The sequence below is a fragment of the Condylostylus longicornis genome, unplaced genomic scaffold, assembly GCF_029603195.1.
Source record: "Condylostylus longicornis isolate FDR11 unplaced genomic scaffold, ASM2960319v2 ptg000019l, whole genome shotgun sequence".
Classification (NCBI taxonomy): domain Eukaryota; kingdom Metazoa; phylum Arthropoda; class Insecta; order Diptera; family Dolichopodidae; genus Condylostylus; species Condylostylus longicornis.
In genome coordinates, this window is record NW_026577988.1 from 617,324 (window position 1) to 633,502 (window position 16,179).

The 16,179-nt window shown below is 24.6% G+C and overlaps 4 protein-coding genes across 4 annotated transcripts; 2 read left to right on the forward strand and 2 right to left on the reverse strand.

The window, feature by feature from the left end:
- The first annotated feature begins 7,283 nt into the window (after positions 1-7,283).
- On the forward strand, positions 7,284-9,719 carry LOC129606573 (4-hydroxyphenylpyruvate dioxygenase). The gene is made up of 6 exons (XM_055516950.1): positions 7,284-7,429; positions 8,198-8,224; positions 8,293-8,586; positions 8,657-8,746; positions 8,805-9,458; positions 9,534-9,719. Exons 1-6 carry the CDS (start codon positions 7,427-7,429, stop codon positions 9,606-9,608), a joined length of 1,143 nt encoding a protein of 380 aa, XP_055372925.1. The 5' UTR covers positions 7,284-7,426; the 3' UTR covers positions 9,609-9,719.
- LOC129606572 (uncharacterized) lies at positions 9,602-12,322 on the reverse strand. The gene is made up of 6 exons (XM_055516949.1): positions 12,129-12,322; positions 11,218-12,080; positions 11,058-11,155; positions 10,366-10,866; positions 10,022-10,271; positions 9,602-9,968 (listed from the first exon to the last, which is right to left on the reverse strand). The coding sequence occupies exons 1-6, from the start codon at positions 12,229-12,231 to the stop codon at positions 9,741-9,743; spliced, it is 2,043 nt and encodes a 680-aa protein (XP_055372924.1). The 5' UTR covers positions 12,232-12,322; the 3' UTR covers positions 9,602-9,740.
- Positions 12,323-13,405: 1,083 nt separating this feature from the next.
- LOC129606605 (uncharacterized) lies at positions 13,406-14,618 on the forward strand. The gene is made up of 2 exons (XM_055516999.1): positions 13,406-14,236; positions 14,395-14,618. The coding sequence occupies exons 1-2, from the start codon at positions 13,447-13,449 to the stop codon at positions 14,559-14,561; spliced, it is 957 nt and encodes a 318-aa protein (XP_055372974.1). The 5' UTR covers positions 13,406-13,446; the 3' UTR covers positions 14,562-14,618.
- A 34-nt stretch (positions 14,619-14,652) lies between these two features.
- Positions 14,653-15,778, reverse strand: LOC129606612 (putative uncharacterized protein DDB_G0282133). The gene is made up of 2 exons (XM_055517017.1): positions 15,204-15,778; positions 14,653-15,149 (listed from the first exon to the last, which is right to left on the reverse strand). The coding sequence occupies exons 1-2, from the start codon at positions 15,627-15,629 to the stop codon at positions 14,850-14,852; spliced, it is 726 nt and encodes a 241-aa protein (XP_055372992.1). The 5' UTR covers positions 15,630-15,778; the 3' UTR covers positions 14,653-14,849.
- Between the last annotated feature and the right edge of the window lie 401 nt (positions 15,779-16,179).

Below are 16,179 nucleotides of genomic sequence, written 5' to 3' on the forward strand. Positions count from 1 at the left end.
TCTGTTTCCATATTTAAAGCACATATAATGCACAATTGTAATATCAACGTTATGGCCAGTTATGACAATTGTAATGAAAAGTTAAAAGAAATTTAAAAAAATTCTTTCCAATAATTCAAATTTTTTTGTCGAATTTTGTTTGGTGTCTCTTTTTCCTATATTATACAATATATTTTTATTTTTTTTCAATATTGTATAGAAATTCAATTTAATAGATGTAGTCAAAAATAAATTTTTAAACATTTGCGTAGTGTTTGCTATCACATGCCTTAGTAAGAATTTTTGACAAAAATTATTTGAATTGGCCAGTCTCGATAATTCTGTAAATATTAGACATTCAATAATTGGTGACAGTACCTACTCCAACAGGATTCAAATCTGCATTAATGAAATATTTTTTAAAGTTAAAAATTTAATTTAAATAAAAATGTATTTAAATTTTTAAATATTAATTTCAAAATATCAAATAACATAGAACAATTGCATAGAAAAATTTTTTTCTATTTAACAATGACAGAGCGTTGTATTTAACTTGTTTTGAACTTACGTACACAAATAATCATACAATTGTGTCATATTCATCATATTCCAGATAAAAAAGGACAAAAACTTATTGTATTTGTATGAACTACTTATTTGTTTAAGAAGTATTTTTAATAAAGAAAAACTTCTGAAATCAAAAAAAAATTCCTTCGTTTATTAAAAAATTTGAAAGAGGGTAATAATTTTATTGTGTATAAGATTTTTATTGTGTTGAACACAACGCTATAAATAAATATGTATGTATGCCTGCATATTGGACGTATTTATACATACATTACATACGAGTATATATACATATGCATGTACTTTGTGTACACTTACTTGAAAAAGTAAATCTGAATCAATTTATTTATAAAATTTTCAAATGAAAAAATTGCTTGTAGGATGGCATACAATGCTTGTAGTTTCGTTTATAATAATTAATTATATTTCAAAAGCTTGGTTTTAATAGTTTACCTTGATAACTATGGTAACACTTGACAATACACTATTTAAATCACAAACTCCTCATTTTCATAAAATATTTTGAAATTTGAAACGAAACCTGCAGCCTGTTTAAGGGTATATAACTTTTGAACACTTCAGAATAGTTTTGAATGCGACATTATTTTGTATGGAAATCCTGTTATATATATAACAGCAAAAACTACCCCGTCAATATAAAACCATCGATGCCAGTGTAAATCATTTATAACTATTTTTAATTTCAAAATTGCAATTAAAATTATGTTGTAATTGCTCAATTGAATTTAATCCCGTTCAATAACAATATTACAATTTTGAAGTCAGAGCATTTCTCTCAATCAATCAATCCTATTTTACTAAAGTTAACATTAATTATATGAGGAAATAAGTGGTATACAACCATTTTTTTTACAACTTTCTATAAACTGTTATACATCACTTTGAAATTTTTGTAATATCCTTTAAAAGGATTCCGCAAGTTCTTTTTAAACCGTTAAATACGGTGGAATAAAAAGGAATATTTTCAAGGAATTAAACCTATACATATACATAAACTTATGAATTCTATATTTATTCTTATGTAAAATAAAAAAATTTGAAAAAAAAAATGAATTAACTCTTAATGTGTTGGTAAGATCTTATATAATCAACTAAAGATTAACGAATAATGACTAACTGGTTTTTGCGTATTTAGAATAATTCTTTCTTATAAATTCTTGGATATTATTTTGTATAATCCCCCAAGACAAAAAAAAAAAAAGAGTTACTCATCATACTTACATACTTAAGTATGTATATATGGAAATTTTCATGTGTATTGCAAATAGGAATAAAATAATATTTAAGTACATACCAGGATAATTTTTTAGGAATCTGAGAAAATGAGAATAATTTGAATTGATTGCGAATCATATTTCATACGTATTAGTTCATATATACATACATACATTTGTATATATGTATATAACAAAACCAGTTGAATATAAATTTGATTTGTATCCTTGAAATTTTTTTTAAGTGGATGTAAAAAGATAGTCAATGTGTTAATTAAAAATTAATGTAGTTCAGTACGTCGCCAGTATTGCGTTTTTGAATAAATTTTTAAAGAAATCTTTTGTGATGGTTAATTATCATTGGAATTCTGAAATAGGTCAAATATTTTAAGTTCTTCACTCAATTTAAACTACTTTCACTTTGATTTGACATAGATTTAAATGTATTAAAATTTAGTTCTGGAAATTTTGTAAGCTCTGTTGAATTATATTTGTTTTAATACATACCTACATATGTATACGTTCGACATCTATAAACTCTGGCGTCATAAAAATTCACTCCACCTATTGAGAGAATTTTAACATTGATTTAGTTATATAGCAATCAATTTTAAACTCAGCAAAGTTTTTATGGAAGGCCGAAGGGGATGAATTATATTATGTATTTTATTTGTAAGGATTATTTTAGAGTGTCTTGTGTTTGGTTTAGTAGGCTAGCAGACTCAGACTGCCTTATATTGAATAAATTTTTATGTTACACATAAGTCTTAAATGATCTTTGATGGTTCTCATTTTGGAGTATCTATACATAAATATGTACATACATAAATTATTTTTGAATTAGTTATCGTACAATACACTTGTGTTTATATGGGATTAACTAAATATTGTAATTTTTACAAAATGTTTAAATCAATTATATTATCAAGTCACATGTAAAAATCTTATAAATTTTTCTCCTTCGAGTACATTTTCTCTCAATGATTACACGTGCTGCGTTAAAAGTCCTTTTTTTTTTCTTTAATTGCATATTGAAAGTGAAGTTCATTCAACTTTTTAATTTCGCTCAACACTATTTTTGCGTCACACTAGTTTATTACAGAATTTCTACTTTTAGTGATTCCGTTTTATGTTTATTTTTTTTTGTTGCTAAGGAAGGAAGAAATAGCAAACAAAACAATAAGAAGAATATGAAAAATTATGAATAGTCTTTTTGTTTTTGTTTTCGAAAGTAGTTCCGTTTTATTGCATTTTAAAAAAAGGGGATAAAAAAGCAGGTGAAGCCAAAAATGTTTGTGACACGAAATAATTTTATACACAATATCCATTATGTTTTTAATATTAATATTATTTATTTATGTTCATAATGTATATATGTATGTGCATATATACGAATTTGAATTCGAATAGCGGTTCTTTTTTAATTTGACACAAAAATACCGTTTACAGATAAGGATATTAATGTTATCAGCTATTAAAAACTCATATAAATATTTACTTTCACTCGTGTAATAAACATGTGCCTTAATACGAATTAATTATTTTAATATTTCTTATTCATTTGCATATTTATATTTGGATATAAAATAAAATTTAAAGTTTGCGATTACTAAAAATCATTAATGGCACTTAGCTGAACGAAATCAGAATATGATTATAAAATAAAAGTTATATAGGTCGTTTATCAAATACGAATTAATCTGCAATTTACTTTTTTAGTAATAAAAATTACATTGCTGAACTGCAGTATATGCATTATACCTATATTTTGGTAGATACACTTATTTTTGACTTAAGTTTGACATAAAATATTTTGTAATGCGGTAAAATTATTTATTTCTAATGCCATTTATATAAATTCAATTAAAAATTTTCAAATTCCTTCTGATCACTGAATCTCATCTTCATGTCAATTTCTTTACTAACTTTTCGTATTTATTTAATTTTATAAATAATAAATAAATATAGTAAAAATGTTCTCCGTTTGGACTACGACACCCCTTGAATTCAAAATTACAATCCTCCCAATTTAACAATCATAACACGTAGCTTGAATTATATGTATGCTGTAGCCTATGCCCTCTACCCTATACAATCGAGCATAAGATATTGTAATTTGTAAGTTTATATCTTATTTTCGTTCAAATATGTACATTATTTTTTGCTATTAATGCAAAAAATAGTATACATATTCGATATAAACAAAATATTTTACACATTCTTGCAAGATAATTAATATTTCTACAATTTTCTTGTATGCAGTGTACATTTGAAAAACAAATCTGACGTATGTTAACCTCTACTGTAAAATAAATCTAATTTATTAATTAAATTTAATTTAAATTAAATAATAATATTTTGAAATAGTATTATTAAAATTAAAACAAGTTACATATATATTTAGTCATGTATATAATTTATTCTTGTATGCTAATATGTACATATATACGTATATATATACATGTATTATTTAGAATTTAAATCTTGTAAATAATTAAAAACAAGACCATAGATAAAAATTTTGTTTACCAATTCCAAAGCTTTCAATATCAACTATAACTAACCACCTGTTTACTAATAATATATTCAATTTGTTTATTTAAAAATATGCGTATACATATACATACATGTTAAATGATAGTAAGAAAAACATCTGAATCAAATGTTATTCTCCCATAGTGAGAATGAATGAAAACAAAATGCAATGAATTGAAATTTAAATAAAATAAAATTTATTAACTGATTTAATTTGTTTATAATTTTTTTTTTTTAATTAATATATAGATATTTACATATTAGTTTTTATATAGGAAAATCGTATATTTAAGCGCTTGTTGTAATAAGTGATTTTTTTGATGTTTGAGTGTTGCCTTTTGGCCACTTAATGTGCGTGACACTTATGGTGTTGCCAACCTCAAATTTTATAAAACAAAACCCTTTTGGAACTAAGTTTTTTTATTGTTAATACAGTTACCATGTTCTTTTTAAAAATAAAATACAAAAATTCTAATTTTGAAATATCATGCTTATGCAAAAAATTTATGAATCTTAAATTTTAATTAAATATAATATACAATCTATTTGTATATAATATAACAGTATAGTGATAGTAAGTATATGATACAGCAAAATATTAAAACTAATGTGATGTTAACAAAAATTTTTGTTATTTTTTTTTTTTTTAATTTTTAAAACAAGTTACTCGCTACATCTATTAAGTTTGTGCTTTTGATCCAAAATGTTAATAATTTCACGTGATATTTTGATTGTATGTATCAAAAAATTTTTGTTGCCATCTTAACAAATTTCCTATGTATATATGAATATGCTTAACGTTGATTTAAAAAAATGTATTATCAAATTTGTTTTCCCATTTATAACATGATTAATATTCAAGATTTTGAAATAAAAAGTTTTAAAATTTTTAGAGAAATTGATCCATAAGATGAGAAATTGTCGAAAATCTGGTGTTCAGTAGCACAATTAATATTAATTTTATTATTGCTATCAGTAAATTGTGTGTATAACTTCAACTCTTAAAATTTAGTTGTTATACTGAACTAAGAAACTTAGAATATTTGTATTATCAACACTAATGCAAGTATAAAATAAAATTTTATAGAATTTTTGGTGAATTCAATTTTTTAAGTACTCTTTTACTTTTGTAATTGCTATTAAATACGAAATTATTAATTATCACACGTGGTAGGGCTAAAATTAAATTTATTTTATATGATTAAGGAACTTCATTCTTTTTAATAATTAACATACAATTATATATTTAAATTTTTATTTACAACATATATTTTATTTAAATACTAAAATTAATATCCTATATTATTTTCATATTTGATCACTTTTTTTGAATGAATGAATAATGACGATTATTATTTTTATTTTACAATATATTTTTTTTTAAAGATGGTCAAATATTATTGAAATGTGAGATAATTAACAGGTAGTTTTGATTAAAGCTTTGGAATTAAATTTAATATAGATTTATTTTTAATAATACCGAAATTTGGAATGTGCCTATTTTTTCAATTGCAATTAAAATATTATTTACGAAAAAATTAATTATTTGGAATGCAATTAATTATGTATGAACAATGTATTTCCTTATTTCACTATAGTAAAATTAAAAAAATGGTATTATGTGTGTTAAATATTTTAATATTAAGTAGAATATTAATTGTGTATTCAAGATCACGATAAACTAGAATGTTTAGGCAAACACTTACATATACAGCAACATTATGCTACATTATGTATATTACTATATTTAATCCAGTTTACATACATATGTATGTATATGTAGCTATTAATTTTGGAGGCCCGTCTGAATATTTTCGTATATAAATAATTTAATTTATTTTTTTTATTTTTTTGTAAATATTACTAAATAATATTTTTACACAAGATTTTTACATAATATGTAATTTAATTAAAAAGAATTGAACATTCAATTGGTATTCAATTATGAAATTTAATTTTAATAATCTATTTCTTTATCTAATACTTGTTTTTATAAATATATCTAAAAAATTTGCCAAGAAATTGCAATTTAGACCATAAGAAGAACGTTTTTTCTTAACAAAAATAACGCATGTTAAAAAATCTTTGTTTGTATCAGAAATTTGAGTCTAGTATTTAAAGTAATTATTCGGATATTAATGTTAAGGTGGCGCTAAATTTTTCGGGGTTAAATTTTGCTATATAGAATTAAATTTGAAACATTCTTTTATTTTCTTTTGAATGCTTTCTAAGAATTTTTTTTAAAATTTTCATATACAAATATATGTATAGGTACATAATATTTAAAATTTTTGAATAAATTTGTAGAACTAGTTTAAAAATTATAATAATATTATTATGTTGCGATATATAAAAAACTTAAATTAGCAAAAAAAGAATTGTGCGGCATTCAGATATGACGCAGTAATTTTAAAAATTGTTTATAAAATTGAAAAAAAAAAAAATCAAAATTCCATAAAATGCAATTGGGTGCATATTTGACTGCTTGTCATTTTTGTTTTAGAATTGAATCTATAATAGTGGGCCTTTATTTTTAGTAACACATTCGTAGTTGAAAATTCGAATATTTAGTTATCAATACTATTTTGAATTATTTATTTATTAAAAAATGAATATTTTAATTAATTTAAGCTTGTTTTTCATATATAGATACAAAGATACACATATATACATACATATATATATATACTTTAATAAATTAATAAATATGTATATATATAATATATACAATTTTCAATAATAATAATAATAATAATAATAATATAATCTAAATCGTATATAATTAAATGTAAGAAACTTAGAAACAGGATTATAAATCTAATATTATGAATATTTTTTATTATTTTTGTTTTTTTATAATATAAAACTTTAACCGAAGTGGGGTGAATTTTAAATTATAATATCAAAAAAAAAAGGCTATAAAAGAGTTAAGCAAATTATAATTAAATTAGTCAAATTTATAAAAGAGTTAAAGAAATTAAAATAAATAAATTAAAGTTAAAAATAAAAAAAGATTTTAAAATAAGAATTTGATAAAATACAAGGCAAAAAGAAGAAAAATATTATTTTTGAATAGTGAATTTTAAAAAAAATCGTATAATTCAGTGAAAATGGTGCGTTTTAAATTTAATGATTTTATGTGACTATTTAATAATTTATGTAGATTAAAAAATTTCAATAGAATAATAGATTGTAATATCGAATTTTAAATTGGTGATAAGCACTATTGGAAAATAATTTAAATTTTCAAATTCATTTCTTACTCAATTTGTATAAAATATGAATTGTTACTAAAAAATTAGTATTTACCATATATGTATACATCTATAGATTTTGTGTTTATTAAAAAAATTTTTCAATAAATTTAAACTAATTGCAATTTGAAATTTGATATTAAAAAATTAAACTAAATCCTGAACACATATAATTTTAAAAAAATTTATTAATTCCTTTTGTTTGAAAAATTATTATTGCTTTAAAATGTCTTATTGTTAGAAAATAATTTGAATTTTAAGTTCATTTGAATTATTGAAGTATGCACCCTACTTAGAATTTACAAATATTAATTAAATAAATCAAATCTTATTAGACAATCTTATTAGACTCTAATTGATAGAGAGTTACTACTCACAGTTGGTTATTTAATAAAAAAAAAAATATTAAAATCAGTGCTATATACAGTGAGACATTAAAAAAAACGTACACATAATCGAGTAAATCAATTTTATATTTGAAAATTTAAGAAACAGTTTTATATTAGGCCATTTTCTAAGAAATGCAAATTTTCCATTATATGTTTAGATACTACTTACATTTATAAATATAAAATACACGATATTACCTAATGAAAAACGTTTTCTTCTTTTCTCTTTTATTTTTAGACTACATACACTGATAAAGGCCGTAAGGTAAATCAATTTATCTACATCAGATTTAAATTTTAGTTTTTATAATTGAAATTATATTTTATTTATAGCCTGAAGCTGGAAAATTTTTAAGTTTTGATCATTTAGTATTTTATGTTGGAAATGCAAAACAAGCAGCTAGCTTTTATACTACACGTATGGGATTTGAACCATTAGGTTATCAAGGATTAGAAACTGGAAGCCGTCAATATGCTAAATATGCAGTTCGTCAAAATAAAATTACATTTGTATTTGTTTCTGCATATGAACCAAATAATAAAGAACATGGTGAACATTTAATGAAACATGGAGATGGTGTTAAAGATATTGCATTTGAAGTAGAAAATTTGGATGCTATTTATAAGGTAAATATTAATACATAATAAACTTTTATATCTGACACAAAAATATTTTTTTATAAATTAAATATTATAGCATGCTAAAATGCGTGGAGCAGAAGTTATCAAAGATGTTTGGGAAGAGAAAGATGAATATGGTTGTGTACGATTTGCAACTATTAAAACTGTAAGCTTAATTTTATTTTCATAATTATAAATTTATGCAATTTACTTTTTCAATTCAGTATGGTGACACGACACATACATTTGTGGAACGTTATCGGTATAAAGGAAAATTTTTACCAGGATATAAACCTCTTCCAAAAGACTGTCTTTTAAGTGTTTTACCACCAACAAAATTGGATTTTATTGATCATGTAGTTGGTAATCAACCGGATCTTCAAATGGAAAGTGCAGCGGAATGGTACGAAAGATGTTTACAATTTCATCGTTTTTGGTCTGTTGATGACTCGCAAATTCATACTGAATATTCCGCTTTACGGTCTATTGTAATGGCTAACTATGAGGAAACTGTTAAAGTACCTATAAATGAGCCAGCTAAAGGAAAAAAAAAATCACAAATACAAGAATACGTGGAATATTATGGAGGAGCTGGTGTACAGCATATCGCTTTGAATACAAGTGATATAATTACAGCAATTAGAAATTTAAAATCACGTGGAATGGAATTTTTATCAATACCAGATACTTATTATGATCTGTTAAGAGAAAATCTAAAACTTAGTAAAGTTGTAGTAAAAGAAGATTTATCTATTTTGCAAGAATTAAAAATTTTAATTGATTATGATGAAGATGGTTATTTGTTACAAATTTTCACAAAAAATATGCAAGACAGGCCAACAGTATTTCTGGAAGTAATAGAACGACATAATCATAATGTAAGTTTAAATAATTGAAATAGTTAAGTTTTTGCACATATTTTTTTTTACCCTTCCCTTTTTACTTTATATAAGGGTTTTGGAGCCGGAAATTTTAAAGCATTATTTGAATCAATTGAATTGGAGCAAGCTAAACGAGGAAATTTATAGATTGAATTATTTATTACATTATCTATTACAATTTTATGTAAACTTAGATGTTAAAACTATTGAAGATATAATAAAATTATATTATAAATTTGTTAAAAAAAAAAAAGAGAGAAAAATCATTTTTAGCAATTTTTAAGGATTAAATTTAGTTTTATCTTCCTTATTGCTATCAACAAATCTATAATCTATAATTACTTCATTTCGTGGATCTCCTGGTGGAAAATCACGCATTACGGGATCCCAAAAGCCTTCAGGAGTTAAATGGAGTTTAAGAGGCCGTTCAGCATGTTTTGTATTGCTTTTAAGGCGCTCCTTAATTTCACTTACTGTTAAATTTAATTCTATCAAATATCGCAAATACTAGAATTGTATAAAAATAAAAAATAATTCAGGAACATTTTAATTTAAAATACCGAATTGCAATGTCTGCAGTCACAATTATGTCCAATTCCCTGTAATGTTATCGGCATTTTTGTATTGATTTTTTCTACTACTTCTTTCTTATCGTTCTCCAAATATGTTTGATCTTGCTCATTAAGTATATTTAATTGAGTTATATCATCATCATTTGTTTGCGATAAACTTTCCAATTTAATATTTTCCATTACTTCATTATTTGGTTTAACAGATGATTTTTCATGGTTATTTTTTTTTTTTAAAATTCTGTAGAAAACAGAATAAATTTATGTCTTATTTAAAAAAAATTTATTGGAAGTTTTCAAATATATTCAAAACCACATTTACAAAAAGAACTTACTGTTCATTTTCAAGCTTCTTCAAAACCGATGGAGTTTGATTACCTCTCTTCATTATTTCATCAAATAAATCCGCGGAATCAATATCACCAAGGTCAACATTTTCAGTTTCATTAACAATAATAACGTCATCAGATTTGGGTGGTAATATTAATACACTACTGCTAGTTAAATTTCCATTTTTATTTATATTGTCCTTTTTTCCCGATTCAAATTCTTTGGTAATTGATTCTAAACTTAAATTATCGATAGAATCTTCAGTTATTAAAGGCTCATTAATATCCTTTTTGTTTGCATTCAAATGTGGGAACAAATTAATAACATAAGGCTTTTTGCATGTTACAGGTTCTTCTTTTATAACAGTTCGTTCCGCGTGCTTGGAGCTTGGTGTACTTGTTTTGATGGTTTCTTCATTTGTAGTTCCATTTTTTGAAGTAGTCGCCGTCGATTTCTTAATAGATATATTAAAAAGTTCATCATCAGAATTTTTGCGAGAAAATTTTCTTTAACAAATAAAACAAAAAAATTAAATTTAAAAATAATGTTCTAAATCATAAAATTAATCTATATCTAACATAGATATATACTGATGTACAATTATGTACATACATTTCTTTAAAGAAAACTATAGAAACAAAAATTTTCTTAAAACTAATTGTCCTTTATTAAAAAGCTTTTCATTACAGAGCTTTACCTCAATGATCTTTGTGTTAGACTCAGCTTATCTTTAAGAGAACCTAACGTTTCAACGCCAGGGCTAGCGCAAACAATTTCACAAACTGTTTCATCAGACTATAAACAAAAAACAAATAAAAGTAAAGTAAGCAAAAATATATAGATAAAAAATATTTTACTTTGTAATTATTTCGAATATGATTAGAAGTCATGTTATGTTTTTTTCTGTCGAATTCCAACTTAGCTTGTTTCATTTGTGGCTTTGCTTTTAAATTTAAAATGTTTCGGGTCCCTTTTCTAATAGATTGCTTTGGTTCTGCTAGACTTTGCGAACTTGCTATAGATTCACAACTATTATCTAAACTATCATTTTTTTCAATTTTTACAGGTTGTATAAATTCTAATCCAATATTTGTAGAACCACTTTTCTTCATCTTTTCAGTTGATAACCAACCAGCTGTAGTTGTTGTTGACATTTTTTTTAATTCCACCGGCTTATTTTCGTTTTCAATATTGATTCTTTTACCGGAAATCGTTTCTTTAGTAATTATACGTTTGGGTAAATAATGTGAAATTTTTGTTGGAGTTAATTTCACCTGAACCCCTTTCTGTTTTTCTTTTAAATGATGCTTCGTAGGTGTAGTAGTTCCTATATTATTTTTTGGCGACAAAGGCATTCTTTTGCTTGGTGTAATTTTTTCCTTTTTGGGACTTCTTATGATATTAGTAGACTGAGGTAACGAACTAAAAGAATTGCAGCTTTCATCAAATATTACATCTGAAGTTAAAGCAACATTTAAATCTTCTACTGGATCATTGGCATCATTATCAAAATCTTCATTTGAACCTATTTTTGAAGTCGACAGTGCTGTTGAATCGGCTTGTTCACTTGAACTAACTTTCTTTCTTTTTAAGGGTGTTAAATCATTTTGTATTTGTTGAATTTGTTGACGTAAATTATCTATAGTTTTATTTAAAGCTAAATTTCCAGTTTCTAGTTGAGATATGTAAGAAATTTTTTCCCTGTGTTCGGCCTGAAAGTCTAAATAAACAAGATTATAAAAATTTCGAAAGTTCTCTTTTTACTTACGATAATAATGAAGCTTTATGAAATCTAGCAACTCCAAAATACAGTCATTTCCTTTATTAGAGTCATTATTATAATTATGGCAAGATTGAACTTTGCAAACCATATTGATAATATCATAAATTATTTGTGTACATATATGTAATAAATTCAAATATCATGAATTTAAAAAACCTCAAAATCAAAAAACCGCCTGATAAAATAATGTTTATGTATGTTAGGTCTTGATATGAATTTAAAAAAAAATCGAAATGTGAACAAAAGTATCGAATTTTTCTTTTGATACTTTTGTTTAATACTCTGCACGTTACATGTTGATTCTTTGCATTCAATTTTGAGACTTTTTATATTTATTTGCAAAATTTGAATTGATTTTACTAAACAGATATTGTTACATATAAAAAAATTATAATTTGAAAATGATATTCAGCACGCGAAAAACTTTAAGAATGTTGTCTTAAATATTGTAAAATATTTTTCAATATGTCATTAAAAAAATCATGTTTTCACCGTCAAGTATGAAAATGCATATTTATGTCAAAACTAGTTCAAAAATTGATGTTTCTTAAAATTAAATGTAAGTGGCTACTTTGCTCAAATTATGTATACATAGGTATATAGATATATTGTATATATCAAATTAAATTATTTTTGAAGACATTTTACACTGCCTTTTTTGTAGTTACAAGATTTGGTGCGAAATTTTTAAATCGATAATGTTCAACAAATATTTTTACACGGCGAATAGCATAAATAAAATGCCGATAGTGTGTACGTAATCCTTTAGTTACTGTTAACATATACGACAAAATATGAAAAAATCTACGATTTAATCTGAGTTTGATAAAAGTCGTTATATATAAATCCGGTTTGACAGACTTTGTCTAGCGGCAAATATTGGAAATATCTGTATTCCTATCAGATTTTCAAAATTAAAATTTTGCGGAAGTTTTGCGCTGTGCAAAATCAGATGATTTTTATTTTAGTTATAATTTTTATAGTAAATTGTTAAATGTTAACATAAGTCTGATATAATTTCAGTCTGATATGTTAAAAATCACCAGACTTTATCGCACACTTAAAAACTTATATTTTATCATAACTTAAACTTTACCTTACATATTGCATTATTGTGTGAATAGATTTTTGAGTATTTGTGTGACGCTGGCAATACCATGGTTTGCTTGATAAACATGTTTTGATATCTTTCGAAAACAAAACATTGTACATATGTATGTTTATATGTATGTATATATATGTTTATAGGCATATGTTGAAACTTCAAATTCAAATAGGAGAGGAAAAAGCATGCAAATATAATATGAAAATCCGTGGAAAATACGGAAAAACTGGTGCCATATCATTTGAAAAAGGCAAAATTAATCAAGAATACTCATATATCAAGCGAAATATAAACTTGCTAAATCCTGGAAAAGTTATTGAAGAATATATTAACGCGTTATTTTGTTTTTTGTGGACCATTATTTGTTCCGTAAAAGATATGTTATTGATGTACAGAGACGATATAAAAAAAGTTTTGTACAGAAACATGTTAAAAATGAATTTGGCTGAGAAACCTAACAATTTAAATAAAATAAATGAGAACACAAAAACTAAACCCAGTTTGAGCCGCAAGAATGCTGGAAATAATTGGCAAAATGCACAAACTACGGTTAGTGCACATGCGAAACCAGGAAAAAAAGGTTGCATTACAAAATATATTGCTATAGACTGTGAAATGGTTGGTATCGGAAGGTATGGGCAAAATGATATGCTAGCTCGAGTATCTCTAGTTAACCAAAAAGGTGAAGTTCTTCTTGACAAGTTTGTAAAACCAATTGAACCGGTAACTGATTATAGAACTGAAGTGAGTGGTATTAGACCTCATGATATTCAGAACGCTGAAAATTTTTTGAAAGTGCAACATGAGGTCTTAAAAATTATAGAGGGTAATATTTTAGTGGGTCATTCTATCGCAAAGGATTTATCTGTTTTACGTATTAAACATCCACATAAAAATATTCGTGATACCGCTAAGTATAGGCCTTTGGCCAAACTTGTATCTAGAGGCGGAACACCTAGCTTAAGGACTTTAAGCAAATCAATTTTAGGTGAGACGCTTAGTAGCATTAACTATGTATGATCTAAGTACCTACGCACATTTGTAGTACCTATATAGTTACTATTCGTATTTTAACTAAAATTTAAGCATACATACTATAAATAAAAGCAATTTGCATTCAGTTTTTTTTACAAATTTTTTTTTAAGGACTAGACATTCAAAATGGTGAACATGACTCTACGGAAGATGCCAGAGCTACAATGGCAATATATAATCGTGTTAGTGCCGAATGGGAGAAACATATTAAAAGAAGAGAACAACGACATAAATCAAATCATCACAAACACGGACATGGCCACGGGAGAAAAACTTGATACTTCTTTATTTTTCAATAGAAGCTAATACTTTATTAATTCAAATAAACTTTTTGTAAAAAAGAAAAAAATTTGTTTTTTGAAGGTAAAATTTATTTTCTCCATTAACAATTTCGTCAAAATTACAATTATTTCAATTATTAATTTATACATAAATACGAAAGATATGCTCTATATACAAAAGAATGTTAAAATGTTTCTTTTCTTAATTTTAAAAAGGTTCTTAAAAGTTTTTAAAATGTACTATAATATAATTCTCTAAAAATATGAATCAAACTGAAAAGATAGTTAATCATTTAATATTCTGTTCGAGATATCCTCATCTTCGTTTGGATTACTATTTCTGTCCGAATCGGTGGTTGAATCGTCAGAAAATGATTCTTTTACACATTTTTCATTCGATTTTTTCAAATTACTCGAGTGAATAAAGTTGTGTCGTTCCACTAACTCCCTCCACGGATCTTCCAGCATTGAAGGGTGCACAAATTCTGATATGTTTATGCTCTCTTTATCTTTATTATTTTTAAAAGAACCACTAACATATTTAGATTTATTACCACCTCTACGTCCATTATCATTAAAATTGCTCTAAAAAACATAATGTAGTTTTATAAGTTTTTTTTATTATTTTTAAAATGATACCTCTCGCCTATTGTTCTGGGGAAAGTTGAATCTGTTTTTATTAAAACAATTATTTGCATTTTGAAATTGTGGTCTATTGAAATTTGCTGCATTATCTTTGCTGTCTCTTACATAGCTTTCACTATCTGCTGTTTTAAAATGTGAGTTATTTTTAAAATTATTTTGCCTGAAATTTTTGTTATTTCTATGGTTCGACCAATTTGGCCCAGATGTACGATGGTTTTGACGATTTGCTGAAAAACATTCAGCATTATTATATGGTGTATTATTTCTACCATTCTGGTAAAATTTATTTCTATTCTTTGGAGTTGATTCTTCAAAAGGAATAAACCCGGGCTGCATTGAAGGATATAATTTTGTTGATGATTGAATATTTTGGTTTGCAGTTGTTTGTAAATTTGTACTATTTTTGTACGGCGTATCCATTTTTAATTGTTTTCGTATTTATATTCGTTTTATAACAATGAAAACTTTAAGTTTTACAATTTTTCTTTATTATAGATTAATTAAAATGTCTAAAAAAATTAATATGAAGAATTAATTTTGTAATAATAAATGAACTTGCTTTTTCAAGTTAACATAAATAAAAACAAGTGAATGTTTGACATTTTAGAAAAATTGATTGGATTGAAATTTTATTAAAACTCAAAGTCACTGAAAAATTCCCTTTAGTATTGCCATGTACTAGAAATTACATTTTACTATCTTTATTCAACAAGCTTAAGAGAAATAATAGATCTGTTTAGTAAAATAATTGAAAAAACAATTTAAAAGAGAAAACAGTAACGTCTTTGCGAGAAAGCAAAGAGAAAATAATTCTGATTTAAAAAAAAATCAGTCAGACGGGAAAGGTGAAAAAACTTTTAAAAACTTTATAAAATACGTTATAAATGATGACGTTATCATTTTCTCTCATTTTGTAAAAGTGCTATACCAGACGCTTTGCATAATAAAACTTCATAAAGTTTTCAAAACT